This window comes from Crocuta crocuta, unplaced genomic scaffold, assembly GCF_008692635.1.
Source record: "Crocuta crocuta isolate KB4526 unplaced genomic scaffold, BGI_CrCroc_1.0 scaffold167, whole genome shotgun sequence".
Classification (NCBI taxonomy): domain Eukaryota; kingdom Metazoa; phylum Chordata; class Mammalia; order Carnivora; family Hyaenidae; genus Crocuta; species Crocuta crocuta.
This window is the reverse complement of record NW_027532406.1, coordinates 4275203-4294171: the sequence shown is the minus strand read 5'-3', so window position 1 is coordinate 4294171 and position 18969 is coordinate 4275203. Positions and strand designations below refer to the sequence as shown.

The window sequence follows — 18969 nt, the reverse complement described above, 5'->3', positions numbered from 1 at the left end:
CACTAGTGGGCCTCCTGGGCTTGCATCAGAGTGAGACACAGAGGCATTGCCCAAGGTGTGGGCATGGTCCAGAAACCTCAAGCACTATTGCCACAATGCCAGGGCAGGAAGGACTCAGCTGAGAGGGCCTCCGGGTCACTGACTTCCCCCTCACCCACCTTTCCCTCCGTTGCCCAGACCCGGCCGCAGAGAGAGGGGGCTCTGTGGGGCAGCCCCCCTCTCCCAGCCCCTGCAAACCTGATGGTTTGACCTACTTCTGGGGTCCTGGGGGAAGTGGGAAATGTCAGCCCCACCACCCCCATCAGTGAGGCTGGAAGGCTGCCCCTTCCCTGCAAGGTGGCACCTAGGCTCCCACTGGCATCTCAGGGGATCTCAGGAGGGCTCCATGCTGGGCTCCTGGCAGGTGGCTGCTGCTCACAGCTGCATCCAGGACCTTGGAGAGCCATGAAATGAACACAGTGGCTTTTCTAGACAGTCATCTTTTCTCAAATGTTTGAGGCACACACCCTTTACAGACATGATTGACGTACAGGATTATATTCCTTTCACATGCCTGTCGTAGTGATTCCGTATTATATACGTTATGGAATGATCCCCATGATGAGTCTAGTTACCATCTGTCACCATACAAAGTTGTTAGGATACTATTGACTGTGTTCCCCAGGCTGTACTTTTCATCCCATGGCTTCTTTACTGTATAAGTGGAAGTTTGTACCCCTTCATCTCCTTTGCCTATTTCCCCTGCCCCTGACACCCTTCCCTGCTCTGATAACCAGCAGTTTGTTTCCTGTATCTGTAAGTCTGTTTCTGTTTTGTTTTGTTTGTTCGTTTGTGTGTTTTTATTCTACATATAAATGGAATCCTACAGTATTTTTCTTTCTCCATCATATTTCACTGCACATAATATTCTCTAGCTCAATCCGTGTTATCACAGCATAGATTTCATACCATGGCAAGATTTCATTGTTTTTTCTGGCTGAGTAATATTTCATTGTGTGTGTGTGTGTGTGTATATATATATATATATATATACACACACACACAATATCTTCTTCATCTATTCATCTATTGATGGACACTTGGGCTGCTTTCATAATTTGGCTGTTGTCAATAATGCTGCTGCTAACGTAGGAATCCATGGATCCCTTTGAACTAATGTTTTTGTATTTTTTGGATAAATTCCCAGGAGTGCAATTACTGGATCATACGCTAGTTCTATCTTTAACTTTTAAAGGAATCGCCATGCTGTTTTCCACAGTTTACATTCCCAACAGTGCACAAGCTTTCCTTTTTCTCCATAATCTCGCCAACACCGGCTGTTTGTGTTTTTGATTTTAACCAATCTGATGGGTGTGAGGTGGTATTTCATTGTGGTTTCAATTTGCATTTCCCTGATCATGAGTGATGTTGAGCATCTTTTCATGTGCCTGTTGATCATCTGGATGTCTTCTTTGGAGAAATGTCTTATTCGGCCCTCTGCCCATTTTTAAATCAGGTTATTTGCTTTGTTAAGTTGTGTAACTTCTTTATGTGTTTTTACCCTTATTAAGCCCCTACTGGATATATGATTTGTAATTATCTTGTCCCATTCGGTAGTTGCCTTTTTGTTTTGATGAAGGGTTGCATTCAAAAGCTTTTAGTTTGACATAGTTTCATTTGTTTATATTAGCTTTTGTTGAAGCTTGTCTGAGAAGACTGAGCCAAAAAAGTTGCTAAGTAAACATTTAAAAGAAAGAGAAAAGGAAGGAAGGAAGGAGAGAAAGAGAGAAAGAAGGGAAGGAAGGAAGAGAAAAGAGAAAAGAAAAGAGAGAAAGGGAGGAAGAAATGAGAAAAGAAAGGAAGCAAAGAAGGAAGAAAAAGATACAGAGGCACCTGGGTGGCTCAGTCAGTTAAGCATTGAACCCCACGTCAGGCTCCACACTGACAGCACAGAACCTACTTGGGATTCTCTCTCTCCCTGCCTCTGCACCCACCCACCCCACCCCCCCACGCTTATTCTCTCTGTCTTTCTCTCTCAAAATAAATATTTTTTAAAAAGAAAAAAAAATGTTGCTAAGACTTAAGTCAAAATGCTCATTGCCCATGTTTTCTTCTAGGAATTTTATGGTTTCAGATCTTACATTCAAGTCTTTAATCTATTTTAAAGTTGTATATTCTTTTTTAAGTTTATTTATTTATTTTGAGAGAGAGAGAGCATGTGGAGGAGGGGCAGAGAGAGAGGAAAAGAGAGAATCCCAAGCAGGCTCTGCAGTGTCAGCGCAGAGCCTGATGCGAGGTTTAAATTCACCAGCAATGAGATCATGACCTGACCTGAAGTCGGAAGCTTAATCAACTGAGCCACCCAGGTGCGCACCCCCATTGTATACTCTTGCTTCCTTTGTTATAGATTAATTGACCATATATGCATGGGATTTTTTTCTGGCCTCTCTGTTTTATTCTATTGATCTCTGTGTCTGTTTTTGTATTAATACCACACTATTGTGATTACTATAGCTTTGTAGTAATAGGTAGTTTTTATAAACTTTGTAGTTTATAGGTATCATGCCCCTAGTTTGAAACCTAGGGGCATGATACCTCCAGCTTTGTTCTTTTTTCTCAACATTGCTTTAGCTCTTTGGGGTCTTTGTGGTTCCATACAACTTTTAGGATTCTTCTAGTTCTGTGAGAAATGTCTTTGGTATTTTGATAGGGATTGCATTGAAACTGTAGATTGCTATGTGTAGTATGGACATTTTAACAATATTAATTCTTACAATCCATGAGCATGGTATGTCTTTCCATTTTTTTCATGTCATCAATTCCTTTCATCAGCCTTAAAGTTTTCAGAGTAAAGGTTATTCACTTTGGTTAAAGTTATTCCCATGTATTTTATTCTTTTTGATGTAATTGTAAGTGAGATTATTTTCTTAATTTCTCTTTCTGTTAATTTGCTATTAGTATATAGAAACAATTTGTGTATGTTCATTTTGTATCCTGTGACTTTTTAAAATTCATTTATCGGTTCTAATAGTTTTTTTGGTAGAGTCTTTAGGCTTTCCTATACATAGTATCATGTCATCTGCAAATAGTAACAGTTTTACTTCTTCTATTCCCAATTTGAATGCCTTTTATTTCTTTTTATTGTCTGATTGTGGTGGCCAAGACTTCCAATATATGTTGAATAAAAGCAATAAGAGTAGACATCCTTGTCTTATTTCTGATCTTAGAGGGAAAAAAACCTTCAGCTTTGCATCATTGATGATATTAGCAGTGGGTTTGTTATATATGTTCTTTATTATGATGAAGTATATTCCTTTGATATAACCATGTTAAGAGTTTTTATCATAAATATGGGGCACCTGGTGGCTCAGTCGGTTGAGCACTCGATTTCAACTCAGGTCATGATCTCATGGTTCATGAGTTTGAGCCCTACATCGGGCTCTGTGTGGACAGCTTGGAGCCTGGAGCCTGCTTCAGATTCTGTGTCTTCCTCTCTCTCTGCCCCTCTCCTGTGTATTCATCTCTCTCTCTCTCTCTCTCTCTCTCTCAAAAATAAATAAACATTAAAAAAATTTAAGAGTTTTTATCATAAATAGATGTTGAATTTCACCAGATGTTCTTTCTGCATCTATTGAGATTATCATATGACTTTTGTCCTTCATTTTGCTAACATGGTATATCAGGTGTATTGATCTGTGGATGTTGAACCATTCTTACATCCCTGGAATAAATGCCACTTGATTGTGGTGTGTTGTCCTTTTAATGTATTGTTGAATTCGGTTTGCTAATTGAAGACTTTGGCATCTATATTCATCTGGTATATTGGCTTGTAATTTTCTTTTTCATGGTCTCTTTGCCTGGTTTTGATATCAGAGTAATCCTGGCCTCAAGAAATGAACTTGGAAGCATTCCTTCCTCTTCAATTTTTTTAGGATAATTTGAAAAGGATAACTACTAACTCTTCTTTAAGTATTTGGCAGAATTCACCTGCAAAGCGGTCTGGTGCTGAAATTTTGTTCAGAAGAAGTTTTAAAATTACTGATTCATTATTATTACTTGTAATCAGTGTATTCAGATTTTCTGCTTCATGATTCAATGTTGAAAGGTTGCCCGTTTCTAGTTTTTAGTTTCATTGATCTTACTATTATGTTTTTTAGTCTTTATTTTGTTTATTGCCACTCTGGTCTTTATTTCTCCCTTTTACTAAATTTGGACTTCAATTGAGCTTATTTTTCTAGTCCCTTTAGGTATAAAGTTAAATTGTTTATTTGGGACGTTTTCTTGTTTTTTGAGGTACATTTGTATCACTATGAACTTTCCTCTTAGAATTGTTTTTGCTTTATTCCATAGATTTTAAAAAGTTGTGTTTCCGTTTTCATTCATCTCAAGGTATTTATTTTCTCTTTGATTTCTTAACCCATTGGTCATTTACTAACATTTGCTTAGCCTTTATGTATTTGTGTTTTTTAACGTTTTCTTCTAATTGATTTCTAGTTTTATACCACTGCGGTCAGAAAAGATGCTTGATATTTCAATCTTCTTGAATTCATTGAGACTTAGTTTGTGGCCTGAAATGTGGTCTATCCTAGAGAATGTTCCATGTGCTTTCAGAAAGAGTGGTATTCGGGGCGCCTGGGTGGTTCAGTCAGTTGAGCATCCAACTTCAGCTCAGGTCATGATCTCACGGTTTGTGGGTTTAAGCCCCACATCAAGCTGTGTGCTGACAGCTCAGAGCCTGGAGCCTGCTTTGCGTTCTGTGTCTCCCTCTCCGTCTGCACCTCCTCTGCTTGTACTCTGTCTCTCTCTCTCAAAAAATAATAAAACATGAAAAAAAAATTTTAAAGAATGGTATCCTGTAGTTTGGGGATGAAATGTTCTATATATAACTACTATGTCCATCTGGACTACTGTGTTGTTTAAGCCAATATTTCTTTATTGATTTTCTATCTGGATGACCTATCCATTGATGTAAGTGGAGTACTGAAGTCTTCTGCTAGTATTGTATTACTGTCCATTTCTCCCTTTTTGTCAGTTAATATTTATTTTATATGTTTGGGTGTTTCTATATTGAGGACATAAATCCCCACCACTATTTTTAATCAAAACTAACACAAACACATTATGGAGAAGATTGTAAAATCAGTATGAGTTTTCAAAGATAACATGAGAGATTGGGAAGGTATTTCCTTCTCTCTTTTTTTATGTTTTATTTTATTTTTTGAGAGAGAGACAATGTGAATGGGGAAGGGGCAGAGAGAAGGAGAGACACAGAATGTGAAGCAGATTCCAGGCTCTGAGCTGTCAGCACAGTTAAACTCACGAACCTTAAGATCATGACCTGAGCCCAAGTCGGACACTGAACTGACTGAGCCACCTAGGCGCCCCTTTGAAGGTATTTCCTTCTTAAGACAGACACTTCAGAGTATACCTCAGAGTCTATGCAAGTGCCCTTTCCACTCTGGTAGAAAAGTTTGAGAAATGTAAAATAATGCATTTCCCCCTCTGTGTGATTACTGTTTTAATAAAGATTAATAAAGATTCATTGAGATCCATTCATTGACCGTGGGTGGGTCAGTTGGTTGAGCGTCCAACTTCCACTCAGGTCATGATCTTGTGATTTGTGGGTTTGAGCCCCACATCAGCCTCCAAGCTGATAGCTCAGAACCTAGAGCCTGCTTCAGATTCAGTGTCTCCCTCTCTCTCTACCTCTCCCCTGCTCACATTCTCTCTCTTTCTCTCTCTCAAAAGTAAATGTGAACAATAATGACAAAAGAAAAGAGGGTCAGCTGGGTGGTTCAGTTGGTTAAATGTCCGACTTCAGCTCAGCTCATGATCTTGCAGTTCGAGTTCGAGCCCCACGTCGGGCTCTATGCTGACAGCTTGGAGCCTGGAGTCTGCTTCAGATTCTGTGTCTCCCTCTCTCTCTGTCCCTCCCTGCTCACACTCTTTCTCTCTCTCTCTCAAAAATAAATTTTAAAAAATAATCTAAAACAAGATTCATTGAGACTCTAAGTCCCAGACGAATGCCTCCCTGATAGTGGGATTTATTCCACATGACTGATGACGGCAGACCAGAATCCCAGAATGCTTGAACTGGAAGGGACTTCAGATATGAAGTCAGGTTCTTTATTAACAGGAAACATCCAGGAAGGAGATATAATATGCCCATGGTCACAGAGCTCCATCTCAAGGCTGCCAGCCCTACCTTGGGAAATAATTTTAGCAACCACGTGACCCCCACCCCTCCCAGGTCCACAGCGACAGCTCGTCCCATTGCCTCCTCCGAGGCTGTGACAATCTTCTCGGCTCTAGGTCTTCCGCCCATCTGTCTGTCTCCCCACAGCGGGTTCCAGAGCCACCCAAGGTGGGTTTCAAAGCCCCAGAAAAAAGACGTGCACAAGCTGGCCCCATCCAGCTTTTTGTATCACGTGCTTCCCATTCTCTGCCCTTGGCAATGGCCTCGCCACAGTCTCTCTACCCAGGCATTTTGGCAGTTGTTATAACCTTATTATCTTCTATTAGTCACTAATCATGGTTTGTATTAGTCAGGGTCCTGGCAGGAAACACATGGCACACTCAGGACTCCTTGAAGGGATTTTAATGAGGGGACAGTTTACAGAACGGCTGGTGAAGCACTCGTAGACAAGCAACTGCAGGAAGCCACTACCGACTGCATCCAGAAGGACAATGAGAGGAGGTGAGGTGACACGAGCCCAGGGAGAGCTAGAGCCATGAAAGGAGGGCCCACCCAGCAGGAAAAACACAGCCACTGGTGGGACTGCAGTGAGGGAAGGAAGGAGTGTGGAAGAAATGCCTTCATCTCTCTTCCTTCCCTCTTCCTGGCTTCTTCCAGCACCTCCTGTTTCTGGGACCCATCTGGAAGCTACCTGGCAAGGGGGGCCAGATGAGGCAGTCCCCAGGGAACGTCCTCCCAGGGGGAGAAGCAGAGAAAGGAAAGGGGAGCCGTGCAAGGAACGGAGACTACCAGCACGTGGCTAATTTCGTTCTCCCATTTATGTGCTCTGCTTGTAAAGTGCTGCATCAGTCAGGTCTCTTGGGTGCTGATCACTGTGTTCCAATCGGGTGGGTATTTCATGTGGACTTATTCGACCAAGCATCAGCCAGAAATGGCGAATTACAGGAGAGCATGTCGCAGAAAATGTTCTTGCAGTGAAGTCATGTCCTGTGAGCTTTATTTTTCATGATCCAACAAATTCTGCCTATTTAATGGCCCCAAACCCAATGTCTTCCTTCTTAAACATGCCAAAAACAGAGATTTCTTTCTTCCATTTACATGAAGAGTGTGTGAAGTTTAATATTGCGTTGGGCTGAGAACATCACATGCTGAACTTTTGTTATCTAGCAGGAAGCCCAGGGTCAGTAAGGCCCTGGCCCGAACAAAGCTGTGGGCTAGCAGGCGGTTACTGGGATTCATCTCATGTGCTGATTTTAATCACTAGATCGCTGTGCTGACAAAGATGACGAGGTAGCATCTCAGCAGTGCCACAATTGATTAGTGATGTCCGCCATGGGCATAGACAAAGGAGCAGTGGTGTGAGTGCCATCTTGGACCTAAATAGTTACCTAGCTTGGCTCTTGGTAGAGCCTTTGTGATTTCTTCCTCTACTAGCCTGTGACTTCCCACCCTCTCATCCTTCTCTCTTGCTCTCACTGTTTTGGATCATGCCACATGACCCCAGCCTAGGAGAATATCCAGCTGCTCCACTGGTCAAACCGTCTAGCCAACTGACCAAGGAACCTGACCATACTCTTCTCCACAGGCCACCACTCACGTGTACGTGACCATTGTGGATGAGAACGATAACGCGCCCGTGTTCCAGCAGCCCCACTACGAGATCTTACTGGATGAGGGCCCAGCCACCATCAATGCCAGCCTCATCACCATCCAGGCACTAGACCTGGATGAGGGGCCCAATGGCACAGTTAACTACGCCATTATCGCAGGCAACATCATCAACACCTTCCGTATCGACAGACACACGGTCAGCAGCTGATGGCGGGGTTTAGGAGGAGGTTCTGCTGGCTGAAGGGATTGGAAGGGACCTTAGCGATATCATGGGACATAGGAGCGGAGCAAAGATGGAGTCTGGAGGAAACTTGGTGGGGGTGGGGGGCATCTGGTGCCAACGGGTGCAGAGCTTGGGGGGGATGGCAACAGGGGTTCTCTATCATAGCCAGGATGTCAGAGCATGCCTCCTGGGGTAGACTGAGGGGACCCCATGAAGAAGCTGGTCCCCAGGCTGCTCCAGATCCACCACCCACTGATCCACCCTTGTCCCCTCTATTATCCCCCCAGGGCGTCATCAGTGCTGCCAAGGAGCTGGACTATGAGATTAGTCATGGCCGCTACACTCTCATCGTCACTGCCACGGACCAGTGCCCCATCTTATCTCACCGCCTCACCTCTACCACCACGGTGGGTGGGTGGGACATAGCCTCAACTCGGGGTAGGACAGGGCCCAGAAAGATTGTCCAGGAGAAACACCTAAATCCAAGAGCCCTATCCTGGCCTTGGCAACCCATCCAAGCTTGATCTGTGACTTTGAGGATCTTACTGACCTTCTCTGTGTGGCTGCGTCGATCAGACAGATAATGACACCTGCCTTCCTCCCCTTCACGGGAAGAGCACAAACTCTGGTCAAACCAACAGAAGCTCCTATCCTTGCTCTTCCACTGCCTGGCTGTGTGACTCTGGGCAAGTCACTTAACCTCCCTGAGCTTCACTTTCCCCCTCTTGAAAGGGAGATGATAATAAAAACTGTCAGGGTGTGGGAGGAGCAAATGAGACCATGGGAAATGACCACAGTACAGCAATCAATAGAAGTTTGTAGCATAATTACTAATAATATGATGATGAAGCCCATAAAAAAACCTTTACCAATAATAATAACATCCGCAGATATGGCTTCAAAAGCCTTCCCCCATCCATGACCCCTTAGGATTTTTGCATCAGCCCGATGAGACAGGGTTATCAGACCCACTTTACAGATGAGGGAACTGAGCTCAGCACAGGGCTGGCTGGGACGCGGCCCCAGCTAAGTTTATCCACCATCTCAGGTGCTTGTGAACGTGAATGACATCAATGACAATGTGCCCACCTTCCCCCGAGATTACGAGGGGCCATTTGATGTCACTGAGGGCCAGCCAGGGCCCCGAGTGTGGACCTTCCTGGCCCACGACCAGGACTCGGGCCCCAACGGGCAGGTGGAATACAGCATCGTGGATGGAGACCCTCTGGGTGAGTGGGGCCTGAGCCGGGCATGGAGGGTGGCACAACCGGGGGCTTCTCCCCCACCCCTCTTAGGAGCAGTGGGCTTGCTCTCTCTCTCTGGGCCTCAGTTTCCCCCACCCATAAGATGATGGAAATACTCTTCTCCCCACCCCTTCTTCATTGGGGTATGTGAGAACAGTCTGAAATCTGGGGACAGGGACTGGTAGCCTTGGAGGGTCAGAGGCCCCCTTTGAGAATCAGATAGAAAATGCCCCTGTGTCGTACCCAGAGAAAAAACTCCAGCATGGAGGGAGGACAAATACCTGGCCCCAAACCGTCAGGAGCCCCCAGATGCATTCTGCAGAGCTTGTTATCATTGAGCCTTCACAGCCACCTCGGTGGTTGCCCTGAGGTGAAGAGCCGGGCTTGCCCTGGCCAGACAGGTTCCTGGAGCCAGTTTCCACTTGTTTCCATAGAGTAGGAATTCCAAATTCAAAGGCCTGGGGGTGTCAGACAGAGGACATACAGGGGAAAAGGGGTCTAGGCAAGACAGGAGGGAGTAGTGGGGGCTGTAACAGCCCACAACTCCGCTCCTGCCAGTGTGGCCGTGTCAAAATGCAGGCCCAGAGAGGCCAGATCTTCCCATTTTCAAAACAAAAAGCTAGAAATCCAAGTCTTTGGAAAGCATCTTGATTTTTAATTGATCGTCCTACAAATATTTATTGAGCACCTACCATATGCCAATCATATGCCAGATGCTGAGGATACAGAACGGTACAAAACAGACCCAGATCCCTGCCCTTCTAGGGATCTAGAAGGCAATGAACATCATGAACGCAGGCAATGAACATCACTGATTCAGTAGCTAACTTAGTATATTGGGAGTTGCTAAGTGTGAGAAACATAAAGCCAGGAGACGGGGAATGTCAAGTGACTGGTGCAAGTTTAGATAGGGTGCTCAGGGAGGACCTGTCCAAGAAGATGACATGGGAGCAAAGATCTGAAGGAAGGAGGAGAGGGTCATGTGGACATCTGGGGAAGGCCATGCCAGGCAGAAGGAACAGTGAGTGCAAAGGCCCTGAGGCTGGAGCATGCCTGGCGTGTTCGCAGAGGAACTGAAAGGCCCTGTGGCTGGCTTGAAGTCGAGCATGAAGAAGAGTAGTGGGAGATGAGGTCAGAGAGGTGGTAGCGCCAGATATTTCTGGGCCTCGCTGACCATGAGGAGGACCTGACTTTTGCTCCGATGATATGGGGACCATAGGAGGGCTTAGAGCATAGGAGGGACACGATTTTAATAAGACCACTCTAGTTCCTGTGCTCACAACAGACCGTTGAGGTTAAAGAGTGGGAGAAGGGGGACTGTGGGAGCCTGTTAGCCGGGCCCGGGGTGGTAGCACCGGGGGTAATGGTGGGGAGACAGCTGTGGTATATCTGGAAGGTGGAACAAACAGGGTGTGCTGACCGATTAGATGTGGAGGAAATCTAAGATGACATCAGGGTTTCGGTCTGAGCAGCCGGAGGGCATGGTCCTCAGCAGGTGGGAAGACGGCAGCAAGAGCAGGTGTGGAGGAAGAGGTGGGGTCAGGTTGGAGATGTTGGATGGGGGCTGGACGCACAAGCCTGGGGCTCCGGGGCCAGGTCTGCGCTGGAGGGAGAGCGTCAGCGTAGGGCTGTGGAAAACCACAGAACTAGAGGCAAGCGCTGGCAGAGTAGCCAGAGGAGAGGGCCAAGGACAGAACACCGACCGTGGGACATATTTGCAGTCCGGAGGCTAAACTCCACTCCCGTAGGGCGAGACTCGGAGCCCCTAAGCCCGCGGGAGGTCACTCCATTCCAACTTGCCACCCTTTCATGTCCCAAAAGTCCCTTCTCCAGCCGAGCACTGTGCCTTCCTCTCCTGAAACCAGCAGAGCAAGGGCCGTGTTTTCACAGACACGGAGGTTTTTTTGCTTGCACAGAAGGCCCTGCACCTGTTTGGGAGGCTGCCAAAGCTTCGCTGAGAGGTGGTGCTGTGCAAATAGCTGGGCCCTCTCCCGGGAAGAGGCCCCCACTGTACCTAGCTTTGGGGTACAGGGCTCTTACCTGGATCCCAGCAAACTGCAGGCCGTGGGTCTTTGGAGTCATGAGCAAAACCTGGCTAAATTCTCACACGATCACGGTCAGCCATAGGAATTTAGGGTCAGGTGGGAGACAAGGAGGGGCTGCTACTTCTTGAGGGTCCCAGGAGACTAAGAGGCACCCCTCCCCCCAGGGGAGTAAGAGAAGCTTGGGGTCCCCTCCCCACCCCCACCCCCAGGAGGGAAGATAGATACTCAGAGCCCAAAGATAACTTCAGGATCACAGAGCACGACCCCATTTCTGGATAGACAAGTGAAGGCTGGAGGTGGGAGAGGGAGGGGCAACCTGGTGCTGTGCGGGGCAGCTCCCGCAGGCACAGCGTCCACTCCCCGCAGCTCCCCCTGCCTCCAGGTTCAGTGACGCCATGCTGGTAACTTGAAAACCTGACATGCTACAAATCAGGCCTGTTCTCTGTGGAGAGGCAGGTTAGCGACACCCTGTAGGTGAAGGCTCATGCTCCAGGCCACCCAGCCAGCCCCCAGCACTGTGGCCTGAGGCCAGAGGGGGGATGGGGGGCTCCGTAGGGGAGGAGACATCAGGGGCAACAGAGATCTTACAAGCCCCACCAGGCTCTGCAGGGGAGCTACATGGTCAAGGAACTGTTGTGATGCAGGCCGTATCCACTTGAGCCCTTCGCTCCAACCTTGGCCTTCTCGGGACCTGCAGCTGGGCCCCTTCTGGGCAAGCCCACTCCTCAGACCCTTCATCCATCCTCCTCCTCCCTGAAAGCCCCCACTTCCTGCAGAGGACTGCCTGGGCTTCCCTCCAGCGTCCCCTTAATGATACCAACACCTACCACGGATCCAGCACAAATGAGGTGCCCCAGCTCAACCCTGCAGTGGCACCTCTTTAGTGGCCCATTTTCCATATGAGGACGTCGAGGCAGGACCCAGGAAGCACACCCAAGGGCACAAAGTAGTGAAGTCAGGATGCAGATGGAAAGCCTCTGCTTTTAACCCCTAGCTCCAAAAAGAGTAGAATGGCAGGAAGTTCCTGGGGGCAAGCCACTGAGGATAATTAGCAGTGTGGGGGTCCTCGGCCTGCCCACCTCCCCAATCTTCATTCCTTGAGTTAATCTCATGGGTGTCTAGCCTAGGCCCCGTCCCCCAGAGCCTTAGGCCTGCCCCTCCCCCAGTTCTCAGGATCCCTTTCCTTCCTTCAAGAGGGTGGCTGGCTTTGGAGAGTGGGCAGGAGGCCATCTGTTTGCACATGGTCAGGGGCTGAGACAGGGCTGGGAACCCCCTAGAAAGGGAATCCCCAGTTCTCGTGAGAATCTGCCTCAGGAAATCCTGCTCCAAGCAGTTTCCACCACTCCAGGGGGGTGCAGCCTGTGAGGCCACAGGTGGGCCACCAAGGGCTATTACTGTAGTCGGGGAGGCAGGGCTGGTGAGTTTGGAGAAGGGCAGGCAGAGGGAATGGTTGGGATCTTGGGCCACCATCGCTGCTGCGCCCCGCCCTGGGCTGTTTCTCCCAGGTGTCAAAGCAAAAGTGAAGGAAGTAACTTTCTCTCTGTCCTCAGTTCCTGGGGGAGTGCACAGAGGCAGCCCCCCTTCCTCACACTCGCCCCTGCCCGTCCTCTCCATTGCCTTCCCTGCCCTGGGTTCCCACCTGCTCCCCTCTGCCCTTTCCCTCCACCCTCTCTCTGTCCTCACCCCTCCCTCCCAAACCTCCCACCCTGACCCGCTCTGATGGGGGTGTCTGGAATGACCACCATCCCGTGGATCCAGTGGGCTGAGACCCCGAGCCCTGGATTTGAATACTGGTTCTGGCATGAACTGCTATGGGATATTAGACAAGTCATCACCCATCTCCGGACTCCCCCATTCATTTTCCAAAGGATGCTCGATGGTCTCTGAGGTCCCTTCCAGATCAGCCTGAGGATCTGAGGTTCCCACTCTAGACCCTCTCAGATATCTGGCCCCTGTAGCCAAGCCAAAATCAAGACTGAAGCCAAAGGGCCGGCTGAGTGTTTTCCAGAACATCAGAGAAAAGAAGTCAGATCTGACTAGAGGCCAAGGGGTGGCCCCAGACCTGGCAGAACCCTGTGGCTCAATACCAGGGCTGTATGGAGAGCAGTGGGGGGCTGCCCTGCCTTCAGTCACTCTCACTCTGTCCTGCCTTGGTGCCTCACCCCTAGCAAGGTGTTCCTTCCATCCCCAGTATCCTGTTTTCCAAGACGTGGTATCTGGAAGTAATTGCACATTACAAAGTACCCAAGACTCTTGCTAATCCGTTTCTGATCAATAGTGATTTGGATCAGTGGTTGTTAGAGGGTGCTTGTGTGGAAAGGGGCCCCACTTTTTCAACACAGCCCTCTTACTCGGGGTCAGTCCCTATCCTGCATGTGGCCCAGGGAAGGAAACCAGCCTGGCGTTGGGCTATAAGCACATTGGGCTATAAGCAGGCCCATGAGCACCCGCACCTCTAGCAGTTCTCTGTCTCCCTCGCTTCCGCACTGGCCAGCCCATGTGAGGTTCCCTGTGGACCTGAAGCAGGGGCACAGGAGGACCCAGCCCCCAGCCCCGGTGAGGAAGGCTCACTAGAGGAAGCAGGGAGCGGCCTGGGCTTTCCACAGCTCTTGGCCATTCCCAGCTAACCCCAGCCTCCCTTGGGCAACACCCAGGGGAATTTGTGATCTCTCCTGTGGAGGGGGTGCTGCGTGTCCGGAAGGATGTGGAGCTGGATCGGGAGACCATTGCCTTTTACAACCTGACCATCTGTGCCCGCGACAGAGGTGTGCCTCCACTGAGCTCGACGGTGAGTCTTGGGGCCCCATTCCATTGGCTTCCCCTCACTGACCCCTTCACTGTAGAGATTTCTGTAAATGCCCACCCTACACCCAGAGAGGCCACAGGCTGACCTGGAGCCAGTCCATACCCTCAGGGCCCCCACCAGATTTGCCAGGGCCTCGTGGGGCTCACTGGGGCCCGGTAGCCACAGCTCTGCCCACCCAGACAGCCAGGCCTCTGCACCTGTCGCTCTGGCCTCTCTGCCCCATGTCTGCCTCTTCACCTGTTCTGCTTTCTTCTTATCCTCGCTTTCATCCTCTCGTCTTTTTTATTGCCATTTTCTTCCTCTTCTTTCTCTCCATGACCACCTATACCTTTCCTTTGTCAATTACCATCACCCTTACTCTCCCGCCCCGTCTCACCCATCCCTTCCTCCTCCTCCGTCTCCCATGACCTTTCTTCCCTCTCTCTTCTCCCTCTCCCCCACGCCCCCTTTTCTCCTCATCCCGCACCACTTCCTCCTCTTCCCCAACATCCCCCAGATGCTGGTGGGGATCCGGGTGCTGGACATTAATGACAATGACCCCGTGCTGCTGAATCTGCCCATGAACATCACCATCAGTGAGAATAGCCCCGTCTCCAGCTTTGTCGCCCACATCCTGGCCAGCGACGCTGACAGCGGATGCAACGCACTCCTCACCTTCAACATCACTGCAGGCAACCGAGAGCGGGCCTTCTCCATCAATGCCACGGTAGGGAGGCCCCCGGGCTTCCTCCTGAAAAAGAGGACCCTGCCCCAGAGGCTTTTCTGCTCCACTGTCTGGGCTCCTTCTGGTTCAGTCTCCTCCCCAAGCTTCCACCCTCTGCTGGGACATGGGAGTTTCTGGGTAGCATGGAGTCTTGGATTTCCAGCTAAGCCATCTCTGGGGTCCCTGTCATCCCCAAGGCTTGTCATGTGCAGTGATGGAGCCAAAGCCTTAGTTCCAATTGGTTTATTACCAAGATGCACCAGCAAGTCCTCATTGTCCTCTGAGGTATTACCAGCTTCTAGAACTACAGGACCCTCAGGGGGCCCACCCCTTTGAGACAGCAAGACCTGGGCAATGGTAGATCACACTTTTGCTCTGGTAAGACCCTCCCAGCCCGTGATGGCCTTCTAGACCATATCTCTGGCAATTTAGGGAGAGAATTCCCAGCTACTCCTGGAGCTACAGGTGAAGCAGTTGGGCATGTGTGGACCAGACCCAAAGTGGGGGACGGGTTGCTGCTCAGCTCACCAGCCCTCCACATCCCAGACAGGGGTCATCACTGTGAACCGGCCACTGGACCGCGAGCGGATCCCAGAGTACAAGCTGACCATTTCCGTGAAGGACAACCCGGAGAACCCACGCATAGCCAGGAGGGTGAGCTGGAGGACGCGGGGGGAGCTGGAGGCTGCACGCCGGAGGCGACGGGCAATATGCCTGCGGATTCGATGCATAGGCTTTAGAGGAAGCGAGTGTCAGGTTCAAGTCCCTGTTCTGCCTACCCTGTTGAGTGTGTGGCTTTGGCAAGTAGGTTTCTCCCCTACCCCTTTTCCCTTCTCTTCTGCAAAATGAAGACCATCCCTACCCCAGAGTTGCGGAAAGGACCAGAAGGAGCCAGTATCTATACAGTCCTCAGCACTGTGCCTGGCACGTGGCCGACACTCAACACCAGCTCTCATCTCTTCTCCCCAAACCACTGACACACTTGAGTACACACCACAGTTGTGTGTGCATACAGGCCCGCACTCATAAACTCATACTCTGGGGTTCTGACAGGGTTGCATTTTCCAAGTGGCCTTCCCTCAAAAGCCAAGAAAGTTGGATCTCTTTGCTGAGAGAAGGTGGGTGCTGCAAGGCTGTCCATTTGGGGGTAGGAGTCTGCCCTCTATTCCCAGCCCATGAGGTTGGGGCAGAGCCCTGGCCAAGAGTCCTTGGGTCTGGCTCATGTCAACTCTGCTTCTGAGTGGCTGCTTGGCCCTGCCAAGGTGCTCCTCTTCCTGCCTAAAGTCCTTCTTTACCAGCAGGTAAAGCAGGATTAAATGCCATTCGCATCCATCCTGTTCCCTTCACAATACCTCTCTGAAGGAGTTAGGGTTCCCATTTGCCAAATTGGAAAACTGAGGCCCAGATAGGGGAAATGATTTGCCCAGGGGCACCAAGAGAGCTGCCAGCACATCAAGGGCTTGAACTCAGGTCCCTGGACCTTTTTAATCATCTACCTCTGTGCCCCGACTCCCCACCTCTCGGCCCTCCTCCAGCTGGAGCATTTTGCTAGAACGTGGCCTACAACCTAACCTCCCCTTGTGCCTCCCTCAGGATTTTGACTTGCTGCTGATCTTTCTGGCAGACGAGAATGACAACCATCCCCTCTTTACTGAGAGCTCCTACCAGGCAGAGGTGATGGAGAACTCTCCCGCTGGTAGGTGCCAGACCCACCCGGGAACTCCTGCTGCCAGGCACCACCCAGGTCCCAGATGCCTGCGGACCTCCCTCGATAGGGGCCCAGCTGAAGCCTGGCCGGGGAGGCAGCCCCACCGCCTGGCTGAACACAGACCCAGCAGGGGCACGAGTGTATGGAGGGAGGAAGGGGCACAGCCCTGAGGGGCTGGTGGGCCCCGGATTGCCACACCTTTTGGAGACCAATCAAAGAGGCCATAGGTCTGCTTGGAAAAGACACCCATGGCCATTGGCCCCCAAAGTGGTCTGAAAGCAGCCCCATTACAGCCCCCAGAGGGGCAATTAAGGTGTGAAGGAGGGGGGTTAGCTCACCCCTCCCCGCTCCCTCATGCAGGAGCACAGGGCATCTTAGAGGCTTCCGGAAGCTTGGGGAGCACCTGTAATCAGAGGAGGGGGAACACCGGCCCCTGGCTAGGCTGGCCTGGCCCTGTCCCCACACAGTACACTGACCAGCCTCGCCTCCCTTCAGAGAAACAGAACCTCCTTTTTACTGTGTTCCCCGGGAAGGGCGGGGGGCCTTACTCCTCCTCCAGCCTCCCCAGCCCTTAAAGCTTAGATTTTAAATCAGAGAAAGAGGTAAGCAAAGATGTTCCTTGTCTCTAGCTAGGCCTTCCCGCTCTGTTTCTTAATCTTGCCGGTGTATGCACTCACACGGGTGTGCCAGAACCTGGCCACGTCCGGGCACACGCGTAGGCTTGCTCATATGCACGGACATGCCTAGGTATACGGGTAGGGGCCTACACAGTGCAAAATGTGCCCACTTGAGAGGCAGACAGGTGTGCAACCAGGGGGACCCAGGCCTGCCAGTGCTCCTGTGTGTGTGCTCACGACCGTGAATGTGAAGTCCAGCACACACATGGGTGTCCCACGTTCCTAGCCAGGCACAACCAGGTGCCTGCAAGGAGCCTCTTGTACACACATATGGACAGACCGGGCTGGAAGCGCATAGCTAGACAGGGCCCACACCCTAGGGGAGCCCCCGACCCTCCCATGGAGCGACCCTCAAAGGCTGCTGGGAAGGCAGGCGTGCTCCAGGCGGGCCGGAGGGGCTTGCTCACCGCTGTTGTGTTTTCTCCCCAGCAGGGCTTTGAGGCTGCTCCCCAGGCATCTGCGTCAGTCTGCCAAGGCTGCCGCAGCCCGGCCCAGGGCTCCCCACCCCGTCCACCTCACCGCCCTCCCTCTCATCCATCGTCAGCCATGGCTCACCGGGGCATGGGTGGGGGAGGGGCAGGGTGGGGGCCAGATCGGCCCTGCAGTGACCCCTCTCCTCCTGGCCCAGGGACCCCCCTCACGGTGCTCAACGGGCCCATCCTGGCCCTGGACGCGGACCTGGACATCTACGCTGTGGTGACCTACCGGCTGCTGGGCTCCCAGAGCGCCCTCTTTGACATCGACAATAGTACCGGTGAGGCCCCTGTGCCAGCCCAGCACCTGAGCCTGGCTCCCCGCCCTCCTGCTGGGGTGGGAGTGAGCCGCTGCTAGACCTAGGGCCTCCCTTCTCCGTGCCATCCAGCCTCTCCATGGAGACCCCATTCTGCACAGCCTCCATTTTGCCGCTGGACTAAGCCACCTGCGGCCAGACAGGAGGACCCAGCAGGAGGCTTGGAGACCACCCAGGGGGCCTGCTGGGACATAAGCTCTCAGCCTAGACAAAGAGCCCCAGATCCCACTTCTCCCCATTTGCCCAGGCCCCTCGTCAACCAGAAACAGCCAAAGGTCTGTCCTCAAACTAGACCCAAAGTGCCCCAGAGACTGTGTCTGGTCAGTCTGGTCCGGATGGGAGGCCCACTTGCTGACAGGGGGCCAGGGAGGGATATACCAGCACCTGTCTCAACAGAGCAGGTCAGCACTCCTCCCTGGCACCCTCATCCTAGGCGAGACCTTGAAGAGGCACAGAGGGCACCTGGGGGAGGACCATCAGGAGGCTGGCCGGGGGCCTTCCCAAAACACTGGTTGTTGAGCCTTTGGGGAAGAAAGTCATTGTGGTACCTTCTCTGCCTCTCTTTCCTCTCTTTCCACTATCATGCCCCTGTCTTTCTCTGTGCCCTCCCGGTTGGCTCTTGCTCTATCTCCCCACTGTCCCCCTTTTCCTTTATGTCTCCCCGGCTGGTGGTGTCGGGCACCAGGCGTGGTGATGGTGAGGTCAGGTGTCGTCATTGACCGGGAAGCCTTCTCACCCCCGGTTTTGGAGCTGCTGCTGCTGGCTGAGGACATCGGGCTGCTCAACGGCACAGCCGACCTGCTGGTCTCCATACTGGATGACAATGACAACTGGCCCACCTTTAGCCCTCCCACCCTCACAGTCCACCTGCTGGAGAACTGCCCTGCAGGTAAGCAGGGGACCGGCCCCAGGCAGGAGCTGCTTGGTGGTGCTTGGAGATTGGAGCCCCGCAGGCTGGAGGCAGAGTTCACCTACAGTGGGAAGGGC

General features: G+C 50.9%; 1 protein-coding gene across 1 annotated transcript in view; it reads left to right on the top strand.

Moving 5' to 3' along the window:
* CDH23 (cadherin related 23) overlaps positions 1 to 18969 on the top strand; it is a 370961-nt gene that overhangs the window by 330131 nt on the left and 21861 nt on the right. The window contains exons 37-45 of the mRNA XM_077778722.1: positions 7761 to 7982; positions 8297 to 8416; positions 9058 to 9238; positions 13953 to 14086; positions 14601 to 14810; positions 15354 to 15461; positions 16401 to 16503; positions 17821 to 17946; positions 18668 to 18871. Of these exons, the coding sequence (XP_077634848.1) occupies positions 7761 to 7982; positions 8297 to 8416; positions 9058 to 9238; positions 13953 to 14086; positions 14601 to 14810; positions 15354 to 15461; positions 16401 to 16503; positions 17821 to 17946; positions 18668 to 18871 (1408 nt within the window). The remainder of the gene's footprint in view (positions 1 to 7760; positions 7983 to 8296; positions 8417 to 9057; positions 9239 to 13952; positions 14087 to 14600; positions 14811 to 15353; positions 15462 to 16400; positions 16504 to 17820; positions 17947 to 18667; positions 18872 to 18969) is intronic.